Consider the following 22,456-nt stretch of genomic DNA (forward strand, 5'->3'; position numbering starts at 1 on the left):
TTCTGATTTTACTATCTCTCCAAAACCACAACCTGACATTAATAAGTTAATAAGGTGCATAATCATTTTGTTATTATTTTCCATTGGCTTCATGTGATGAACCACACCGGAATTTGATTCAGATGTAATTTAATTTCTGGAGTTCTTTATTGATATTTTTCTCAGAGTTGAAAAGTCTAATGCTAGAGACCATGTATTTAAGGTGGGGGTGGGTGGCAAGTTGAAATGAGATGTGTGAGGCAGGATTTTTTTTACACACAGGAATGGCACTGTTCCTGGAATACCTGGAGTGGTTGTGGAGGCAGATACAATGTGAAGGCATAATGAGTTAGAATGCCTATAAAAAGTATTCGCCCTCCCCCAGAAGTTTTCATGTTTTATTGTTTTACAATATTGGATCACAATGGATTTAATTTGACTTTTTTGACACTGATCAACAGAAAAAGACTCATTTATGTCAAAGTCAAAACAGATCTCTACAAAGTGATCTAAATTAATTACAAATATAAAACACAAAATAATTGATTGCATAAGCATTCACCCCCTTTAATATGACACACCAAATCATCGCTGGTGTATCCAGTTGGTTTTAGAAGTCACATAATTAGTTAAATGGAGATTACCATGTGTAGTTAAGGTGTTTCAATTGACTGTAGTAAAAATACACCTGAATCTGGAAGGTCCATCTGCTGGTGAGTCAGTATCCTGGCATAAACTACACCATGAAGACAAAGGAACACTCCAAGCAACTCCACAAAAAAGTTATTGAAAAGCACAAGTCAGGAGATGGATACACCAAGATTTCCAAGTCATTGAATATCCCTTGGAGTACAGTTATGCCAATATCAAGAAATGGCATGAAAATGGCTCAGCTGCAAATCTGCCTAGAGCAGGCCGTCCTCAAAAACTGACTGACCGTGCAAGAAGGGGACTAGTGAGGGAGGCATTCTCTGGAGAAGTTGCAAGTCTCAGTGGCTGAGGTGGGAGAGACTCCACATACAACAACTGTTGTCCGGGTGCTTCACCAGTCACAGCTTTGTGGGAGATTAGCAAAGCAGCACATGACATTTTAGCGAGAGTTTGCCAGAAGGCATGTGGGAGACTCTGAAGTCAGCTAGAAGAAGATTCTGATGAAACCAAAATTGAGCTTTTTGGCCATCAGACTAAACACTATGTTTGCTGTAAGCCAGACACTGTACATCATCAAAAACATACCATCCCTGCCCAGCAGCATGGGGGTGGCTGCATCATGCTGTGGGGATGCTTCACAGCAGAAGTCCTTGCAAGGCTTGTGAAGATACTGCAGCAAAATGCAGGGAAATCCTGGAGGAAAACCCAATGCAGTCTGCAAGAAAACTGACTTGGAGAAGAATTGTTTTTCAGCAAGACAATGATCCTAAGCATACAGCCAAAGCTACACCGGAATAGCTTAAAACCAACAAAGTTAATGTCCTGGAGTGGGTAAATCAGAGTCAAGACCTCAATCCAATTGAGAATTGTGGCTGGTCTTGAAAAGGGCTGTTCTCTCATGATCCCTATGCAATCTGACAGAGCTTGAGCAGTTTTGTAAAGAAGAATGGGGAAAAGTTTCAGTGTCCAGATGTGCAAAGCTGAAAGAGACTTATCCATAGACTCAAGGCTGTAATTGCTGCCAAACGTGCATCTATTAAATACTGACTTGAAAGGAGTGAATGCCTATGCAATCAATTATTTCCTGTTTTATATTTGTAATTAATTTAGATCACTTTGACATGAAAGATCAATGTCAAAAAAAGCCAAATTAAATCCACTGTGATTTAATGTTGTAAAGCCATAAAGCATGACAACTTCGAAGAGGGGGCAGAGTGAATACTTTTTATAGGCACTGTAGTTTGATTAAATGAAATTAGCTTAACTAGTGAAGCACAGCTTCAAGGGCCTTGGGGCTGTGGCTGTGCTGTATCGTTCTGATTACTGTCCCACATTTTATGTAACTTATGAGTGAAAAGACAAAAGCTTTCCACATATAAATTAAATATTATACCAAGTAAATTTGCTCTGAAAACTTGCTATCTTTTGTCAGGAACTATACAGATAAAAATCATATTCCATTTCCTGAAAAGTACAAGTTGCATAAAATTTGGAGCAATTTTTAGAGTAATTTTGTGCATCTTTAGTTGCATCAGCAAACATTTCCAGGTCAATTAAAGATCCAGCAATGATTTACTCTTGCATACTGTATCTGAGTAGCAGATATCTGAGCACATCTAATGATAATCACGCAACGCGCAGCAGCAATTTCCATATTTATTACAGAAATGGGTCATTGAAAGTGAACGTGAGGACTAATTAATGACCTCATCATGAATGCAACTCTAGGTTGCAGTGATCAAAATATGATTAAACCACTCAGTTTGTGGAGGAGAGGAGCAGGTTCAGGGACAAGTATATTAAACTTAATTAAGGGCAATTTTTAGCCTTATAGCCAGCAAGTCATGTAGTGGCATCAGCATTGGACTTCGAGGCAAATGGTCCCACGTTCAAATCCGGCAGCTCCTCGCACGCTTACCATCCATGCTGGGTTGAGCAACAAGCTAGTGACTCGGCCTAATACAATTCAGTCAAATGCTATGGAAACAGCAAAAGTGCAGCCTGATGCGCCACAAAGTGCAAAAGGAACAACAACCAGATTAGACTAAGAAAAAGATGAACTGCAAATTAGGCTGAAGAGATCATAGAGTTACACAGCATGGAGGAAGGCCCTTAGGCCCAGCCAACCAAGATGTTCCAACCACATTAGTCCTACTTACCAGTTTTTGGACCTTATTTTCTCAAACTATACAAATTCATGTACCTGCTCAAGTGTCTTTTAAAAGTTGTTATTGTTCCTGCCTCAACCACTTCCTCAGGCAGCTCCTTCCATGTATTGACCATGCTCCAGGTTCTCACAGAGAGAAATCTTTCCCCTCTCACCTACACCTCTGCCCTCTAGATCTTTATTCCCCAATCCTGGGAAAAAGACTGAGTCCATTCACCCTACCCACACTCTTCATAATTATATATACGTCTATAAGATCACTTCTAAATCTCCCTTGCTCCAAAGAACGAAGTTCTAGCCTGCCCAGCCTCTTCTGATATCAGACTACCTCAAGTCTTGACAACATATTTGTAAATCTTTACTGAACTCTATCCAGTATAATAGCATTCTAAACCAAAACCGAATACAATTCTCTAACTGCATCTTGACTTCCCAAATTTTATACTCAATGCCCTGATTTATAAAATCCAGCATGTCAAAAGCTGCTTCACCCCTGCTTACTTGTGCCTCCACTCAGAATGGAGTGACATAGTATTGATGCGATCTTTCAGAATACTTGCAATAAATACATTTTCAAGGGATTAATTTTCAAAGGGTCAAGTCTTAGTTAATTAGAAATGTTAAAGATAATATAAACTTATCTCTAATGTAATTACACAAAGATGGAAGGTAGGTTAGGAGTTGAGTAAAATATTACAATAAATAAATGTTGTTTATCATCTATATCAACAATCTAGATGATAATGTAATTAACTAAATTAACAAATTTGCAGATGACACAAAGATTGGGGTTGTAGTGGGCAGCAACGCAGGGTATCATGGCTTGCAGAGGGATCTGGACCAGCTGGGGAAATGGGCTGGAAAATGGCAGATGAAATTTAAAGCAGACAAGTGTGATATGTTGCCCTTCAGTAGGTCCAATCAGGGTAGGTCTTATACAGGGAACTGTAGGGCACCGAGGAGTGCGGTAGAACAAAGGGACCAGGTCCATAATTCATTGAAGGTAGCATCACAGGTTGATAGGGTCTTAAAGAACTATTTTGACACATTGGCCTTCATAAATCAAAGTATTGAGTAGAGGAGATGGGGTGTTATGTTGGAGATGTATAAGACATTGGTGAGGCCTGATTTGGAGTATTGTGTGCAGTTTTAGTCACCTACCTACAGGAAAAATGTACATAAGGTTGAAAGAGTACAGGGAAAATTTACAAGGAAGCTCCCGGATCTGGAGGACCTGAGTTATAATGGAAGGTTGAATAGGTTAGGATTGTATTCCCCAGAATGTAGTAAATTGAGGGAAGATTTGATAGAGGTATACAAAATTATGAGTGGTATAAATAGAGTAGGTGCAAGCAGTCGGAGGTCACGGGTTAAAGGTGAAAGGTGAAAAGTTTAAGGGGCACATGAGTGAAGATCTCTTCACTCAGAGGGTCGTGAGAGTGTGGAACGAGCTGCCAACACAAGTGGTGCAAGTAAGCTCAATTTCAACATTTAAGTGAAGTTTGGATATGTACATGGATGGTAGGGGTTTGGAGGTCTATGATCCTGGTGCAGGTCGATGGGAGTAGGCAATTTACACGGGTTGGCATGGACTAGATGGGCCAAAGGACCTGTCTCAGTGCTGTACTTTTCTATATCTCTATAAAAGGTGAACAGAGAAGGAAAAACATAAAGAGAGAAAGATAACTAAAAACAGAAAAAGAGATGGTGAGAGTTTCTATAGATATTAAAAAAAGAAAAGTTAACGAAGTGAATGTCGGTCACTTAAAACATGACTTTGGGGAAATAATAATGGAAACCAGGAGAAGGGTAGTGATTTAAATAACTTGCATTCATCTTCACTATAGAGAATATAAGTCATATCCCAGAAAGAACTGTAAATCAAAAATTGAGAAGAAGGAACTCCAGAAAATTGCTATCACCAGTGATATAGTACTGAATTAAACATTGGTCTTTGGGCCTTGAGGGATTTCATTATAGGGTCTTAAAAGAAGTGAGATAGTTGATATGTTGGTTTTAATATTACAAAATTTGCTATACTGAATTTGGATAAGTTTGGGTTTGATTGGAGGCAGAAAGCTGGAAAGTACAAGCCAGTTAGTTTAACATCTATCATGGGAAAATGTCAGAAGCTATTATTACAAAAATGTTATAGCAGTATACTTTGAAAATTTCATGGCAATCAGGCTGTCAACATGTTTTTTGGAGAGAGAAATAGTGTTTCACTAAATTATTGGAGTTATTTGACTAGTAATATGTGCTTTTGCTAAACAAGTGCTAATAATGGGCTATGCTTAGATTTCAAGAAAGCACTTGATAAGCTACTGCATCAAATGTCATCGTGGAAAATAATAGCTCACCATGAATGAGGTAACACAGTATATAGGGAGAAGACTGGCTGGTTAACAGGAAGCACAGAAAGTAGACAATTTTATGGAGGTTATGCTTCATTTAAATAGAGTATTAATGGGATCACTTCTGGAGGATCGGTCTCCTTATTTAAGGAAACTTCTTAATGCATTTTCATCAGTTTTTATGAGTTTACTGGACTACTTAAATGGGAGAGATTTACAGATGAAACTTTTTCCCTCAGAGACACATGCGTCTTTGGAACTCATTTGCTCAAAAGTCCGGTGAAAGTTCAAAGGTTGAAGATGGAGTATTTGAATATTTGCTGAGGCAGAGATATTCATTTGATTGGCAAGTTGGTGAAAAGTTACTCTGGCTAGATGGGAATGCAAAGGTGAGGTTGTACTCCTAAATTATATGTACTGAACCTATGATATGTGATTATAATTTATAAAAAACAGCAGTAGATCAGCAAAGAGACACAAATGATGTCTACTGTTCCATTGATGAGTTGCTGACTGTATCTACCAGCCCCAATTTCCACTGCCCATCATATTTCAACATTGCTGACTACTTTATCACATCTGCAGCCCATCAACGTAATGCACTGCAGAGATATGTCTTGTGATCAATGTCAATGGACTAAGTTCATTTCTTTCAGTGTTATAGGGCGCGATCGCGGCAGCAGTCCCATCTGTGTAGATGATGGTCGGGAGTGTGATGGTGATATCAGGCACATTGAAAACATACCTCCCCTTCTCCACATCCCCCACTTTCACTGCGCTTTTTGCTGTAGCTGCTATGTCACAGAGAGATATCAGTTAAGGTGCTGACTTGCCATAATGAAGCGACACGGAGGCAAGGCACAGGCTGGTTCAAACTGCTACTCCACGAGATTTGCTCGTCTCTGCAACCGAACTCCAACTCATTACTCCATGAGGTTTCCTCATCTCCGCACTGAACTTTGGCTGTGGCCTGCATCTATCACACTTTTGAAAACTTCAGTTCTGAATGCTATTTGCTTACTTTTATTGTTTGCACATTTTATTTTCTCCGCATGTTGAATGTTTAACAGTATTCTTTTACTTTAATGGGTTCTATTGTTCCTTTGTTTTCTTTGTTGCTGCCTGTAAGAAGGAGAGAAATCTCAGTGTTGTATAAAGTATACCATACTTAGAAATTAAATGTACTTTGACTTTGTTTTAACATGATTCAGAACTGAAACCTCGATAATATTTGTATTTAATTGGATTTTCTGTAAATCCATTATTTCGCTTGCAGGTCACCTGGCCAGGCACCAGTACCAAGTGCAGCATGCATTATGCAACCAAGAAAGGCTGCTCCTAAATTTTAATGCTAAATCTTTCTTGTACGCCTGTGGGAATTTTATATTTGCTCATTAAGGGATGCTGCTTCCTATTAGATTCAGATCATTCATGAGTTATCCGTTCTGTTTCGACTTACATATTCTGCTCTGGTTGTGCTTAATAATGCACCTTCAAAAGACTCAAAAATCTGGCCTATTTGTTATCAGGTGGACCAGTAGGTCACCTATTTTATACACTTACTGCATTCTGTCAACCGATTGCTCCCCATTGAAATGCCACTCATTGCAAACTGATCCTGTTTCTGGATGATGCACTGATAATTTCAGTTAAATGCAGAATAGGAGACGGGCAAAGCTGGTACCTACAGTGTCTGAAATCGATGATGGATCAGTAAACTATGTGTCAACATGCCCGGGCTGTCTGCTGGTATGTACTGTGGGAGTTGAAACTGTGGAAGTAACCATTCGGCAAAGGAGTTGTCATGGAGGGAGATGGCACATTGAAGTATTTCTTCAGTGGGTAGTGTGTTCGATTTGGTACAGCTGGATTGTCACTAATCTTAGAGTAAGACACAGTTAGCCATACACTGTAACTTGGTGCAGTCCATTATGGATGACAGCCTACAGACCAGAAATGGCAGCTGCAGTATAAGTGCACACGCGGATAATCACAGCTCAGGCATGTGTACACAGCGCAAACTAAAACTGCTTCGGAGATGCCTGTCATCTCATCAACAATCATATTGGAGGGATGCCTTTTCCTTGAGCAAGTAAACTGGCTGTAATAGGGATAATTTTATGACTTAATGGTTCCAGCTGAGATTCTCATCCACATATACGTATAAGAAATTCAGTATCACGCGGAGTTAATAGCCAGGATATTGTGTGCGTTCCAACCCAGAGCCAGATTTCAAACCATGAATCCTGCTGCTAAAGTTTTTGCAAATATAATAGCGATATAGAAAATATCATGAGATTTTTGTGGATTTATTGTTTCCATAACAACAATCATTTCTTTTACAATCCTGATTCTGATTCAGTTCGGAAGTACGGGTCGTTAGAAAGAAATGAATAACACGCAAATTCTTCAGCTCTTTGCATCTCTCAGGTCTCTAAAATTTATTGCTGTCTGCTAAACCCTGTGTGAAAAGATTCCTCTATATTTCCCCACTGAGTGTCCTGCACAATGGATAAATTGACCTGTAAATTTTACCCTAGAAATGCCATCAATGAGGGGTTTTGTCTGGCAGGTACACTTAACAGTAAGAGTAGCTTGTCCATTAAAATCAACAGCAGTGCCTGTACTTGCAAGCAGTGGCTCACCAGATATCACATCTTCAAATTTCAAAGTTCATGTAAATGTATTATCAGATTTTATATTATCAACATATACTACCTTGAGATTCATTTTCTTGCAGGCATTCATATTGACAGTAGAACAGAAAAACACAATAGAATCATTGAAAAACTACACACAAACAAAAACACAAAGATACAAACAAGTCACGTGTCTGTGAGTTGGATGATTCTGGGTTTGAATCTTACTCGAGGAACTTTGGTCTGAACTGATAAACTTAGGCAATATCGAAGGGTGTTTTGTTTCAGAGCTGGCATTAGGCAAACAAGATGTTAATCTAGTTAATCCTGTCCTCTTAGGAGGGGTCATAAGTCCTCTTGTGTACTTCTGGTGTCCTGACCATATTTAATCCTCCCTCATCAACACAAGAACAATTATCTAGTCAGTTTTGCAGAATTGCCTAGAGTGAAAATTGTTTGATTATACTCCAAAGAAGTACTTCACTGAAGTACGTTGTGGTGAATTGAGGCTGAGGAAATGTCTGTATAATATAAACACAGTTATATTCTACAGTTATATTAAAAGCAAGAGGATAGTGAGGGATAAAATTGGTCCCTTAGAGAATCAGGGTGGTCAGCTATGTGTGGAGCCGAGGGAGATGGGAGAGATTTTGAATGATTTCTTCTCTTTGGTATTCACTAAGGAGAAGGATATTGAATGGTGTAAGGTGTGGGAAGCAAGTAAGGAAGTTATGGAACCTATGACAATTAAAGAGGTGGAAGTACTGGCGCTTTTAAGAAATTTAAAAGTGGATAAGTCTCCGGGTCCTGACCGGATATTCCCCAGGACCTTGAGGGAAGTTTGTGTAGAGATAGCAGGAGCTCTGATGGAGATCTTTCAGATGTCATTAGAAACGGGGATTGTGCCGGAGGACTGGCGTATTGCTCGTGTGGTTCCATTGTTTAAAAAGGATTCTAGAAGTAAGCCTGGCAATTATAGACCTGTCAGTTTGACATCAGTGGTGGGTAAATTAATGGAAAGTATTCTTAGAGATAGTATTTATAATTATCTGGATAGACAGGATCTGATTAGGAGTAGCCAGCATGGATTTGTGCGTAGAAGGTCATGTTTGACAAAACTTATTGAATTTTTTGAAGTAGTTACGAGGAATGTTGACGAGGGTAAGGCAGTGGATGTAGTCTATATGGACTTCAGCAAGGCCTTTGACAAAGTTCCACATGGAAGGTTAGTTAAGAAGGTTCAGTCGTTAGGTATTAATGCTGGAGTAATAAAATGGATTCAACAGTGGCTAGATGGGAGATGCCAGGGAGTAGTGGTGGATAATTGTTTATCAGGATGGAGGCCGGTGACTAGCGGGGTGCCTCAGGGATCTGTTTTGGGCCCAATGTTGTTTGTAATATACATAAATGATCTGGATGATGGGGTGGTAAATTGGATTAGTAAGTATGCTGATGATACTAAGGTAGGAGGTGTTGTGGATAATGAGGTGGGTTTTCAAAGCTTGCAGGGAGATTTATGCCGGTTAGAAGAATGGGCTGAATGTTGGCAGATGGAGTTTAATGCTGAGAAGTGTGAGGTTCTACATTTTGGCAGGAATAATCCAAATAGAACATACAGGGTAAATGGTAGGGCATTGAGGAATGCAGTGGAACAGAGAGATCTAGGAATAACAGTGCATAGTTCCCTGAAGGTGGAGTCTCATGTAGATAGGGTGGTGAAGAAGGCTTTTGGAAAGCTGGCCTTTATAAATCAGGGCATTGAGTACAGAAGTTGGGATGTAATGTTAAAATTGTACAAGGCATTGGTAAGGCCAAATTTGGAATATTGTGTACAGTTCTGGTCACCAAATTATAGGAAAGATATCAATAAATTAGAGAGAGTGCAGAGACGATTTACTAGGATGTTACCTGGGTTTCAGCACTTAAGTTACAGAGAAAGGTTGAACAAGTTAGGTCTCTATTCATTGGAGCGTAGAAGATTGAGGGGGGATTTGATCGAGGTATTTAAAATGTTGAGAGGGATAGATAGAGTTGACGTGAATAGGCTGTTTCCATTGAGAGTAGGGGAGATTCAAACGAGAGGACATGATTTGAGAGTTAGGGGGCAAAAGTTTAAGGGAAACACGAGGGGGTATTTCTTTACTCAGAGAGTGATAGCTCTGTGGAATGAGCTTCCTGTAGAAGTAGTAGAGGCCAGTTCAGTTGTGTCATTTAAGGTAAAATTGGATAGGTATATGGACAGGAAAGGAGTGGAGGGTTATGGGCTGAGTGCGGGTAGGTGGGACTAGGTGAGATTAAGAGTTCAGCACGGACTAGGAGGGCCGGAATGGCCTGTTTCTGTGCTGTGATTGTTATATGGTTATATGTTATATGGTTATATTAATCCATATTTTTGTAATCTCTTGAATAACGTAAAATGACTTCTCAAAGTTAGAAATAGTAGGAAACACTTCCACAGGCACTAAGACCATTGTCAGCCTAAGAAAGTATTCTTAGAAGGATAAAGTAACAAGGTAAAAATGGATTAAGTGGTTGTTGGGCTCAAGTTATGCCCTGTGTTCGTTTAGGAAGAGAGACAACCAACACCGGAATATTACAAAACTTAGGTTTATTGCAGAATTCGTAACTGGTACAGCGAATCGACGGAATCGCTGGAGAAGGCGCGTTCCAACCTCCCCTTACAATCTGCTCTTATTTATATCCCTTTTCCCCCCAGCACAACCCCCCGCTACATATTAGGTAATATCGGGCACTTGTGTCCATCTTATTGGCCCGCAGCCATATGCTCACGAGTTACCTGTTTCTTTTGTTTACTGTATCGCGTGACACTAATAGTATCGGTGTAGCGGGGTCCCCAGTTTCGCTCCCCCTCGCTCGCATTCCAGCTTCCTAACATGATGTGCGAAACGTGAGCCACTCCTGACCTGTAATGGCGGTCCCGAATTAACCCCAACACGAATTAACCCCGACACGAATTAACCCCAATACTAATTAACCCCAACAGTGGTGAAAAGGGTCCAGATAGCATTCCCATTCCAAGTAGAAACTCCCAGCATCTGTTGAAAAGCTGAATCAATCATAGGCATGACACAGAGGCAAGAAGATTGGCTAGTGTAATTTACATAATCGTGGGATCCTATGTGGGTCACTGGATCAGTTATTCCAATGTGGCAATAGGAACTCTGGTCTTTAACAGTCATGGCATTTTGTTTAAAATGGTGTATTAATCAAATTCCTTAAAAGGGTCTCATATCTAACAGTCTGATTGGCCAATTGTCTCTTTCTCAGATAAGATTCAGCTTCATTAGTCCTATAGTTGCCGGTGGAATGACAGAGCAAACACGAGGAAATCTGCAGATGCTGGAAATTCAAACAACAACACACACAAAATGCTGGTAGAACACAGCAGGCCAGGCAGCATCTATAGGGAGAAGCTTGACATCGCTTCTCCCTATAGATGCTGCCTAGCCTGCTGTGTTCTACCAGCATTTTGTGTGTGTTGTTGGTGGGAATTACAGTTGTTTTGGTGAATTTGATTTTTGCTTGAAGAGGATTTGATTTGCAGAAACTGTTATCGTTCATTTGATAGAGAGCACACTTGTTGAAATATGTCTTAGGGTACCCTTCTGTGATGTACCAGAGCAAATTTTCTGTCTTTCTTAAGCCTCTCTAATGTGAGGAAGTACTTTTAAGCTGAATGAGATAAGATGAATTCACTGAGGCAAAAGCTGTTGTGCAGGCTGCCCCTAGTTGAAACATAGGAAGCCTCAATGAACTTATATGTGAGGGTAAGGTGACTTCTTGCTCCATTTTGCAAAGATTTGTCAGGAAGTTAGTCTAGTTTAGTAAGATTAAAAGGCAAAACAAAACATAACTCAGAAATAAAGCATTCTTATATGCTAGAATTTGATAATAAAAGAAGCTAATAAAAGTGGATATTCAGGGAACCGTCTTCAAAACCTCTTGGTCCCCCACTTAAGCTATGCCACAATCTTCTTCCCCATTTTTCAGTGTGGGTGACATTGGTAGGAGGAGTGCGAAGGAACTGAGGAGTGAGGCTGCTCCCCACTAGACCCTGATAAAAACTACCACAGGAACCATCATAGTAAATGCTACAGAAATAGAAAAGAAAATAGCGGTTGCTCCCAAAGACTTCTAATTTTATTACCATGTTGTGAGGGCACTAAACCAGTTTTGTAGAAATCTTGAATACTTCCTCTGCCATCAAGTCACTAGACTGCGCCATTGGACCTAAACGGTACTCTGCAGTGTGACCAATTATCATTGCAGAGGCTCCCTGAAGTAACAAAATGTCAGTCTCTATTCCCTGACCTTCACGTTCTGATGCCTCAAGTGGTCCAGTGGTATGAGCAAGTTATTAAATTTTATCTCCTAAAAGGGTGGGTGAAAATCAGATCCCACTACATCTATGCCATTTCTATGGTGTGAGTAAGATGTCTTTGCTTAGAGTTCCAGTCTTATTTCATACATACGAGTATTGAGGCATCTGGCAGTGTATTGATAGCTTTGTCATTGAATCAAAGAGAGATAAAGCACAGAGCAGGCATGTCATCACATCTGGTCCATGTCAGTCACCAAACACCTGTTTTACACTAATCCTACCCTAATCCATTATATTCTCTCCCTCATAGGATTCAGCCATGTGGTACATAGCAAATAAATATTCAAATGCATAAGTAAACAGGGCTCCTTACACAGCTAAAGTTTACACATACAAAACAATTATTTTTACTTCCTCAGTTGAAAAACAAGTTACTGCTTACTTTTGCAATGCACTTTAGCAGTTATTTGGGTATCTATGGCGACATGTATAAAAATGTCAATTTCATCTGCAAGGTCAGCTTGTCACATGGACAACAGAAGGTGATAGTTCTTAAAGTGTGCATGATTATTCCGTTTCGCCACTCTGTCTGTTTTCAGGAGCCAGCACTTGGGCTCTGGAAGCAAAGGATGACTTAGCAGCACCTCATTAAAAGCATTCTCCTCTGGTTTGTTTCAGCTGTTATAGCTCTCTTCTGCAGACAGTATGACATCATTAAAGACAACGACTCAAACAACAATAAGGAAAAGGCCAAGCCGTCGTCAGAGCACAGCACCCCAGAGCGTCCAACGGGAGGATTAATGCGTAGCAAGGTAAGGATTATAACAGCTGGGACAAGAACATTAAAGAAACACCATTTATTCTCATTGATGTACTTGATTCCCTTCTAAAATTACTGTCAGTGAGATTATGCTTTAAAAGTTTCAATTGCATTGGTTTAGAATCACCTGTACTTAAAAAAAAATAAAGGGCTATGTGCTAGGGAAATTCTAGGCAGTCTCTAGAGCAGGTTACATGGTCGGCACAACATTGTGGGCCGAAGGGCCTGTAATGTGCTGTAAATCTCTACATTCTACGTTATGTTCTATGTACTTAAGTTGTGTCATCATGATAACATCATGATACAAAAATATGATACAATGATATAAAAGTAGTGGCATAGCCCAGTCCATCACAGAGTAGGCCCTCCCCATGACTGAGCACATCTACAAGGAGTACTGCCACCACTGGGAAGGAGCCCCAAGTCCCACACCACCAGGTTCAGGAAGAGTTATTACCCTTCACCCATCAGGCTCCTGAACCAATGTGGATAACTTCACTCATCTCAACACTGAACTGATTCCACAACCCATCGACTTGCATTCAAGGACTCTACAACTCATTCATTGAGTAGTTGATTGATTGTTTTTTATTATTATTAGTAGTAGTAGTATTAGTATTAGTATTTGCACAGTTTGTCTCATTTTGCACTTTGTTTCTTTGTGTAGATTTGGATTGATTCTATTGTATTTCTGTGTTCTACTGTGAATGCCTGCAAAAAAATGAATCTCAGGGTAGTATTTAGTAACTTTGATTAAATAAGATACATGGAACAACTTAATCAAGCTGCCAATTGGCAGAAGGCTTCAGACTATACTGTATTTTAGATACGGCAATAAACAGATTTGAAATTGATATAGCCATCAGCTAGATTTTCAATCCACTTCACATTGTTAGAGGGTGGAAGTTTGCACCAATGGGCAAAGAAGTTATTAAATGAAAGACGACAACACAGTGTAAAAGCCAAGTGGAAGTGTCAAGAACAAAAGGACAGGTCTTTGGTAAGTGGGCAGGGGACAGTGAGGATCTGGAATGGGTTGCCTAAGGGAAATGATGGAGGCATACAATATTTAACAAGTATCTAAACAAGCACTTGAATTGCCAAGGCACAGGAATCTATGGACTAGATCTATCTTGAAACCAACAGGTTTACTACCTCCAAAATGCTTTCTCATTAACACTAGAACTACTTGTCTGGCTACATTCTTGACAATTAGGTCCAGTACTGTCCCTTTTCTCATAGGCCAATGTATATAATGGCTCAAAAAGCTCTCCATTGCATACTTTAGTAGGACAACCCCTCTACATCTTTCTCACTGCAGTGATCGTCATTAATATTGGTAGTTTGAAAATCCCTACTACTATCACTCTATTACTCAAACATCCCTCAGTGATTTGCTTACATATGTGCTCCTCTATCTCCTGCTGACTGTTGGGATGTCTACAGTATATCGCCAGCAAAGTGATTTCTGCCTATTTATTCTTAAACTCTATCTACGTGGTTCAATTTAAAGATTCTTCTGTAAAGTCCTCCCTCATTGCTGTAAGTGATTCCTTAATCAATATTCCATTGCCGACTCTTCTACAAAATGCTCCACATGCCAACCCACCTGAAAATCTATTATACTGGAATATTGATTTGATAACCCTGTATTTCATTCAACCAGTCTATGACATAGGAAAAATATCATAATTCAATGTGTTCTAATTCATCTGCTTTAGTAGTCATTAACAATTCAAATTAGGCTTGCATTCTACCTATGTGCCTTATCACCCCTATGATCTCTCTTCCTACTGGACTAACTTAGTTTTCCATCTTTATTTGACTCCATCTCTCTCCAAGCTGTACACCTGTTCTACTTTAGGTGTAACCTGTCGGGTACTAGCTTCCCTAGGTTCCAGTGATGCAGAGATCTCTCTCCCGTACCATCCCGTTAGCCACACATTAATTTGCTCTCTATTCCTATCTCTATGCTCACTAGCACATAGCACTAGAAGTAATCCAAAAATTACAAACTTGCTTTTAACCTGAAGCCTTGCTCCTTAAAATGCATGTTGCTTGTCTCAGCCCTCTTTCCACCTATCTCATTAGTACCGATGTAGGTATGGTGTTTCATTGTTTATCCTCCTCCTTTAGAATTCTTTGCAACTGCCACAGCACTGAAGGTTATGGACCTGTATGCTACTAGTTGTTAGATGCGTTCTTGATGGTTACCAGGGACATCGAGGGCGGGGCAGGGGCTGGTCAAATGGCCCATGTTTCACGACTCTATAACTCCAGAGAATCTCACGACCCACCCTACAATGCTCAATGTTACTTGGTGGATCTCTGAGACCCGGTCTGTTTGTTCATTCCATATGGTTTTTATATTCTTAGCAACATAGAAAGAGCCCATGTGGCCCCTCGAGTCCATGCTTGTCAGGCAGCGTCTATGGAGGGAAGTGAACTTCAACTGTTCTCTCTTCCATTGATGAAGCCTGACTTGCTGAGTTCCTCAGGTACTTGATGTGTGTTACTCTGGATTTCCAGCATTTGCAGGATCTCTTGTGTTTGTGATCACTCCTTGTGAGTCATTTATTTTCTGCCTTTAATCTGCTCTAAGGGGTAACTTACAGGATCCAATTAACATCTTTGGGACATGAGGGAAAATCAGGGCATCACAGGAAATGCTCAGATTCCACCCTGACAGCAGCAGTAATCAGGGCGCTATGTTATGAGGCACCAGCACTACCTCCGTCAGAGTTTAAGGTGTGACGAGAACAACATAATGAAAATGCAAATGAGGACAGGAAGGATAGACCAGCCCCTCAGAATGTGAAATCCCTACCTCAAGTATCAGCCTCTCTCTTCACCAAGAAACAATATGCTGGATATGTTCAGCAGGGAAGGCAGAATCTGTGAAGGCAAAGGGATAGCTGATGTTTCAGGTCAAAACTCTGCATGAGGATGATGACTATTCCTTTGCCTCCACAGATGCTGCCGGACCAACTGAGTTGCTCCAGCAGTTTGTTTCTTGCTCAGATTTCAGCCGCTGCCATCCCTCCGACCCCACCATCTGCAAGCGGCTCAGGGAAAGCAGCTCATTAAACAATAAGAATTTCACTCGTACAGGGATCTTGGCACAGTGTGGCAACAGCTTTAGCCACCGCACCACAATACTGACTCGCATTTTTGATATTATCTTTGTAAGCCTTCCTTGTGTTTTTGACAGATCTTCAACAATCTTTTGGTAATTTGGAAACCGAAAGTATCACAGTATCAACAATGAGCAGAACTCTGCATAGTTAGGACAACCACATGCTCCTTTTCCTAATAGGTGAACATTTAATGCTCAAGCCCATTTTTTTGATCATACCTTTATTTTGATAAAGCAGTATTTCCCAACCATTTTTAGCCCAAAACTTCCCAAAAGCACTTTCAAACTTGCCAACATCCCCCTAAAGCACCTTCATACTTGCCAACATAGAAAGATGTTGGTACATCCTAGGCACAATATTCTTTCCAGCACCCACATAGTGTAAAAACATGTCTACTATATCCAAACATGAGAAAAATGATTCTGATTTGAATTTTTATTTGCCTTTAAACCTAGTTTACACAGTACTTGTGCACAATACAATAGCTTCTATATCAATGAGACCCTGGAGCTTGATGGCTTTTAGCAAGAGTTACAACATCTGGTTCAAGTTGTGACAGCAAAAGCCTTAAGACCCCACGTGTAACAATGTTCAAGCAGTTTCTGGTTTTTGTGAGTGTGTGGTTCACTGCACTGAAGCCTCTTTCAACAAGGTAAAAGGATGGAAATGCGATGAAAAGCAGTTTGGCTCTTCTCCACAAAAGTTGACAGTTTTGAAAAGCAGAATCAGAATCAGAATCAGGTTTATTATCACTGGCATGTGACGTGAAATTTGTTCACTTAGCAGCAGCAGTTCAATGCAATACATAAATTAGAAGAGAAAAGAAATAAATAAAATAAAATAATAATAATAAATAAGTATATCAATTACAGTATACATATATTGGATAGATTTTAAAATTGTGCAAAAAAACAGAAATGCTGTATATTAAAAAAGTGAGGGTCCAAGGGTTCAATGTCCATTTAGGAATCGGATGGCAGAGGGGAAGAAGCTGTTCCTGAATTGCTGAGTGTGTGCCTTCAGGCTTCTGTACCTCCTACCTGATGGTAACAGTGAGAAAAGGGCATGCCCTGGGCGCTGGAGATCCTTAATAATGGACACTGCCTTTCTGAGACACCTCTGCCCGAAGATGTCCTGGGTACTTTGTAGGCGAGTACCCAAGATGGAGCTGACTAGATTTACAACCCACTGCAGCTTCTTTTGGTCCTGTGCAGTAACCTCCATACCAGACAGTGATGCAGCCTGTCAGAATGCTCTCCATGGTACATCTATAGAAGTTTTTGAGTGTATTTGTTGACATGCCAAATCTTTTCAAACTCCTAATGAAGTATAGCCGCTGTCTCGCCTTCTTTATAACTCCATCAATATGTTGGGACCAGGTTAGATCTTCAGAGATCTTGACACCTGGGAACTTGAAGCTGCTCACTCTCTTCACTTCTGATCCCTCTATGAGGATTGGTATGTGTTCCTTCATCGTACCCTTCCTGAAGTCCACAATCAGCTCTTTCATCTTACTTAAATTGCATGCCAGGTTGTTGCTGCGACACCACTCCACTAGTTGGCATATCTCACTCCTGTACGCCCTCTCGTCACCACCTGAGATTCTACCAACATCGCTGGAAGTATTTTTGCTTCTTCATCATTCTGATTTCGATAATTTCTTCTTACAAGCTCTCTTCCTATTCTTCTACCTTGCAAAGAAATGGGTTAATCACCCAGACCAGAATTTCCAGATCATTCAAATCCTTGAATTGATTCTGAAAATCCCCATGTGTAAGCAGTACTCTTGCAAATCACCATCTGTGAAAGAGAGTACCAAACATTCCATGGAGTGAAGCTGTGAGAACATTCTACTCCCAATGTTTTGCTTACATATTTCCAATAAAAGCGGACACTGCGCTTCTTGCCTGGGTTATATTGAAATTCTCACTCTGCAGTTTCATATTTAGAATGTTCATTTTGTCATACAGATCAGCAGGCTATGCCACATCTCCACGTAAAAGTTCAATCTTGTTTCCCAAGCTCTCGTCAACATTGAGCAAAAATTCAACCACGGTGTCAAAATGATCAAAGAAACTTTTGAAGTCAATGCACTTCAGTGTGAAGAAGCCAGAGTTCAAATTCTTCATTGCTATTTTGGCATAACTGGTGAAATATTCTGCTATTTAACAGATGAGCATCACTTTTGTTGATAGCAGATATTATAAGAGTCATGCTTAAAAATCTCGGTGGCTAAAGTTTTTGGCTGTGAGAGTTTGATGATGAATTACACAATGGATTGCAAACAGATTTGGAATTTCTTTTTTCATAAATGCCACTAAACCTGCATGGCAGCCTGTTGCACAAGAAATCATGTTCCTAATCAGAATGCTTTTATCCTCAATATATATTTGAGCTCATCATAGATTTATTCTCCATTGATACTTATTTTTAACTTTTTACAAAAGAGAATCTATTCATAGATTATTCCATTTTCGATACAGTTTTTACATATGTCATCAGCAATGCCTCATTGTCTGGCACAGTTGACTTATCCAATTGTATCCCAAATTCTGTTTTTTGTATCTCTGTGCACAGTTGATACTCAGTGTCTTCACTCATTTCATCAATACGGTAAGCTACAGAGTTATTACTCAGAGGCATTGATTTTTAAATAATGGTATCCACTTTGAGAACAGTGGTGAGCACTTCTGATACAGCAGGCATTATTAATCTTTCACCAATTGTATGAGATTCTCCACACTTTGCTATCATTTTGTGAATATTATAAGGAGCAATGACACCCCTATCAAGGCCATTTTTAGCTTTCTTGGCAAATGACTTGAGTGTGCAATGCTTTTTAAGTGCTTCTTTCATCTTCTGGAACTGAGTACTACCATAAGTAGCCTTTTCATGGTGTCTTTCATGGAAGTATTCCTGCAATCTCGATGGTTCATGGCTTCATTAGTACAGTATTACTAATATGACACATAGGGCTCTGCTCCTCTGAAAGGAATGAAAAAAGCATACTCCAGCTATGTAACATTGTGTTGACACACTTTCTGTAGTTTCTGTTTCTTAGCTGGATTAGAATTCAAGGCTCCACCGCCTTCAGACTCACACAGATCGTGCCATACATATTTAACCATCATTAATGGGGCTAAATTAAAATTAAAAATTAACACAAACTGGGAGTGCCTATCTGATGTTGGCAACAGCAGTGAGTTGACACGGTTGGTCAGGTCTCGTGCCTCAGGTTAGGGTACTGCTACTGACCCCCTCCCCCAAGAATCATGAGCACCCTCCAATAACTTCCATTTCCCCTAAAGCCCCCTAAGGACACATAACTGCCCCCTCATCCAAGAATCTTGAACGCCCCCCAATGACTTCTATTTCCCCTAATAATGCTCCCTTGGGACCTGTAACTGCCCCTGTTTGGGAATCTCTGCAATAAAGTTTCACAAAAGACATTCTTATGCAAAATAACTTCAGTGGACATCATTGGATGTAATTCAAGATGAAGGTAAATGGAAACAAACATGATAAATAATTGGCAATTTCAGTTGCAAATGGTAGAGGAAGTGAGAGGGATTACCTGGGTACATGCCAACGTCCTTCTATTGCTGTACATAAGCAAAGTTGAATTGAAATCTCATTTCCATACTTGAACATCAAACAGGGCTGCTGTGTCTAGATATCTGCCAAAGTTTTCGTTTCTTAATTTAAAAATATTCAATAGAAGATTTAAAGATCTGTTGCAATCCTGTCAATCATGTCAAGCAAAAGTGATAATGATTTTACCATATGAATTGTTGATATCATGTTCAGAATTTAATTTTACTTTTTTTCCCTTGTTTTTTAGTTCCAAAATAACACGCCAGCCATTAACATCATCGAAGTTTGATTCCTGCAGTATGGCACCGTAGATGGAGCAACAACACAGAAGACTGAAGGACCGTTGTCTAAATCTTATTTATCCATACTTTGCATTTTAACACCAGTTCTTTATGCCTGAAAGCATGTCGTAGCCAAGAGTTTCTTCCCTCAGAGATATCTGCATGGAGACTGAAGCCATGCATGTGGGAATCCTTCTCCAATACAAAGGACCATCAAAGGTGACCTGTGCAGACATTAACCAGGCCACAGGGACTTGCAGTAGCAGCCCGGCACTAAATTCTGCTCTGCCGGCTTCAGAGCACTCCACTCCCTATATATCCAGATTCGATTTGTTGGTCTGCCAACTCATGAATGAGTCCTTTCTTTATCAAAGGGGAGTCAACTGCCGGGAAGGTCAGCTTATAGGGTCACAGTAGCAGGAAGGTGATCAGTTATAAAATAACTCTGCTTCGATGTGAAGTCAGAGTGTTCCCGTGAACCCACTGGAATAAAAAGATGAGGGAGCACCAGTACAGTGTGTCTGAGATGAAATTTTGAGACTTTTTTAAATGTGCCAATGACACTCGAATTGATCATATGTCTATCAATCTGATCTGAGATCTTAAGCTAAGATTCTAAGTCAAGTCACATAAAGAGTGTTGCCTCTGGTTGGTATTGACATTGAATACATTTACAGCTTATTTTTTTAATTGCTATAGGATTCAATGCAAACTCAGCTCCACACATGTACAGTACTGTGCAAAAGACTTATGGCACATATGGACAGTACTGTAGTTGTCAATGTGGAGCGGAGAGCAAGTTTGTAAATCTGGTGGGAGCAAAAGATGTTGAGAATGGTAAGGGTGGAGCACCACGAGATGGGTGTGGGACAAGTGGCAGAGAAGGAGTGCCAGGAGTGGGAGGTGGCACAAGTGGAGACACACCCAGCCCTCAGACACCAGACAAGGTAATTTGATTACAAACAATTGGTTAACTGATCACTACAGAAGGTCTCTCTGGTGCTTCCTCATCCTCTCTTCTCCCTTCCCCTTTTGCCAACCACTCTCCCTGCCCCCTTCCCACTCTCAGCCCACCATAGAGAACCATATCAGAATCAGGTTTATCATCACTCACAAATGTCATGAAATGTGTTTTATTTTTGCTGCAGCAGCAGTACAGTCCAATACATTACACTGTGACATAACTGTGCAAAAGTCTTAGGCACCCTAGCTGCATGTATGTGCCTACGATTTCTGCACAGTACTGTACATTCATGTTACATGATGCATCATTTTCACCTTGATTAGCTTCACTTTTGTAAAATAACATTGTTATTTCATTAACATTCAACCATTATGTTGATTGGTAATATTCCCAACAGAGAGATTAACCACGAAAGAGAAACAGGTTTCTCTTTACTAATGGAGCTAGGGCTCTCATTTATACCATGGTGAGAACTCAATATTAATGTACTCATTACAATATAACACTCTGTGTAATAATATGATTGTAATTAGAACTAGTAGAATTGATTGAGGAAAATGTTACCAACTTCTGAATTTTTGAAGAGTTTGCTGCTTTAAATTTAAAGAGGAAATTTGCTAATCTGTTCAAATGTTTCTCAATGGAGGTGGATTTCTATTTATTTTGATTGCAGAGCCAAAGATAGCAATATCCTGTGCAAGGGATGAAATGCCTGATATTGTGAATTATTTTATATGCCATGCCTGTGGAATAATGGAAAATGAAGTGAATGGAATATTATGTCAAAGTGATTGTACTTTTCCAAGTGTCAGCAATTACAATGAATTAATAATGCAAGCTGAACTAAAAATTCTTTTGCTCTTCTGATTCTTTTTGCTGTTTTCTACAAGTGTTTTCTTCTGTGACAGAGAGGAATGCTGGGCGAGTATTAATGATCATTTTCTAACCAATGAGACGAGAATGTGACCAGTTACCTAGGGAACCTGAGATGAATTATTCCCCACCCACCCACCTAAATAAAAGTGGATACCTGCTCTTTAAGTGGCTCCATTTAACAGTGTGGTCTACATCAGAATAATATTTGCATATTAATTTTCTAAGACGTTGTAGTGTAATGCATTAAGCCATCTATAAACAATGCCAGGAAATGCTACCCTGAGGTGCAAAATCAGAATAATTCCTATATACAGATAGGCTGTACCATGAGTTTCTTAGTCCCTCAGTTAGTATCTACCACAGTATGTACTGCAAGATATTTTGTCCGCAGAACTAACAGCAGAAAGGTAGTACGACATGTAAGGGTTTGTGTTGGGACTGCACAATGAGGTTTTAAAATGTGGATTCATGAAACCCAGTGCCCCTTTAATGTTTATTGGTTCTTTACTGATTAATTAAGAGATAGGTTAAGGACTCATAACCACAAGATGCTGGAAACAGAAAATGCTGGAGGAACTCAGCTGGTCAGGTAGCATCTATGGAGGGAAATAAAAAGATGACATTTCAGGCCGAGACACTAATGATTCAGCAG

General features: G+C 39.9%; 1 protein-coding gene across 2 annotated transcripts in view; it reads left to right on the forward strand.

Annotated features, from left to right (window-relative positions):
- fndc4a (fibronectin type III domain containing 4a) overlaps positions 1–21,795 on the forward strand; it is a 212,218-nt gene extending 190,423 nt beyond the window's left edge. For both annotated transcript variants that reach the window (XM_073057187.1, XM_073057186.1), the window contains 2 exons: positions 12,811–12,944; positions 19,931–21,795. In XM_073057187.1, the coding sequence (XP_072913288.1) occupies positions 12,811–12,944; positions 19,931–19,972 (176 nt within the window). In that variant the 3' untranslated portion in view covers positions 19,973–21,795. The remainder of the gene's footprint in view (positions 1–12,810; positions 12,945–19,930) is intronic.
- Positions 21,796–22,456: the final 661 nt, after the last annotated feature.

Source organism: Hemitrygon akajei, chromosome 9 (genome assembly GCF_048418815.1).
Source record: "Hemitrygon akajei chromosome 9, sHemAka1.3, whole genome shotgun sequence".
NCBI classification, from domain to species: Eukaryota; Metazoa; Chordata; class Chondrichthyes; order Myliobatiformes; family Dasyatidae; genus Hemitrygon; species Hemitrygon akajei.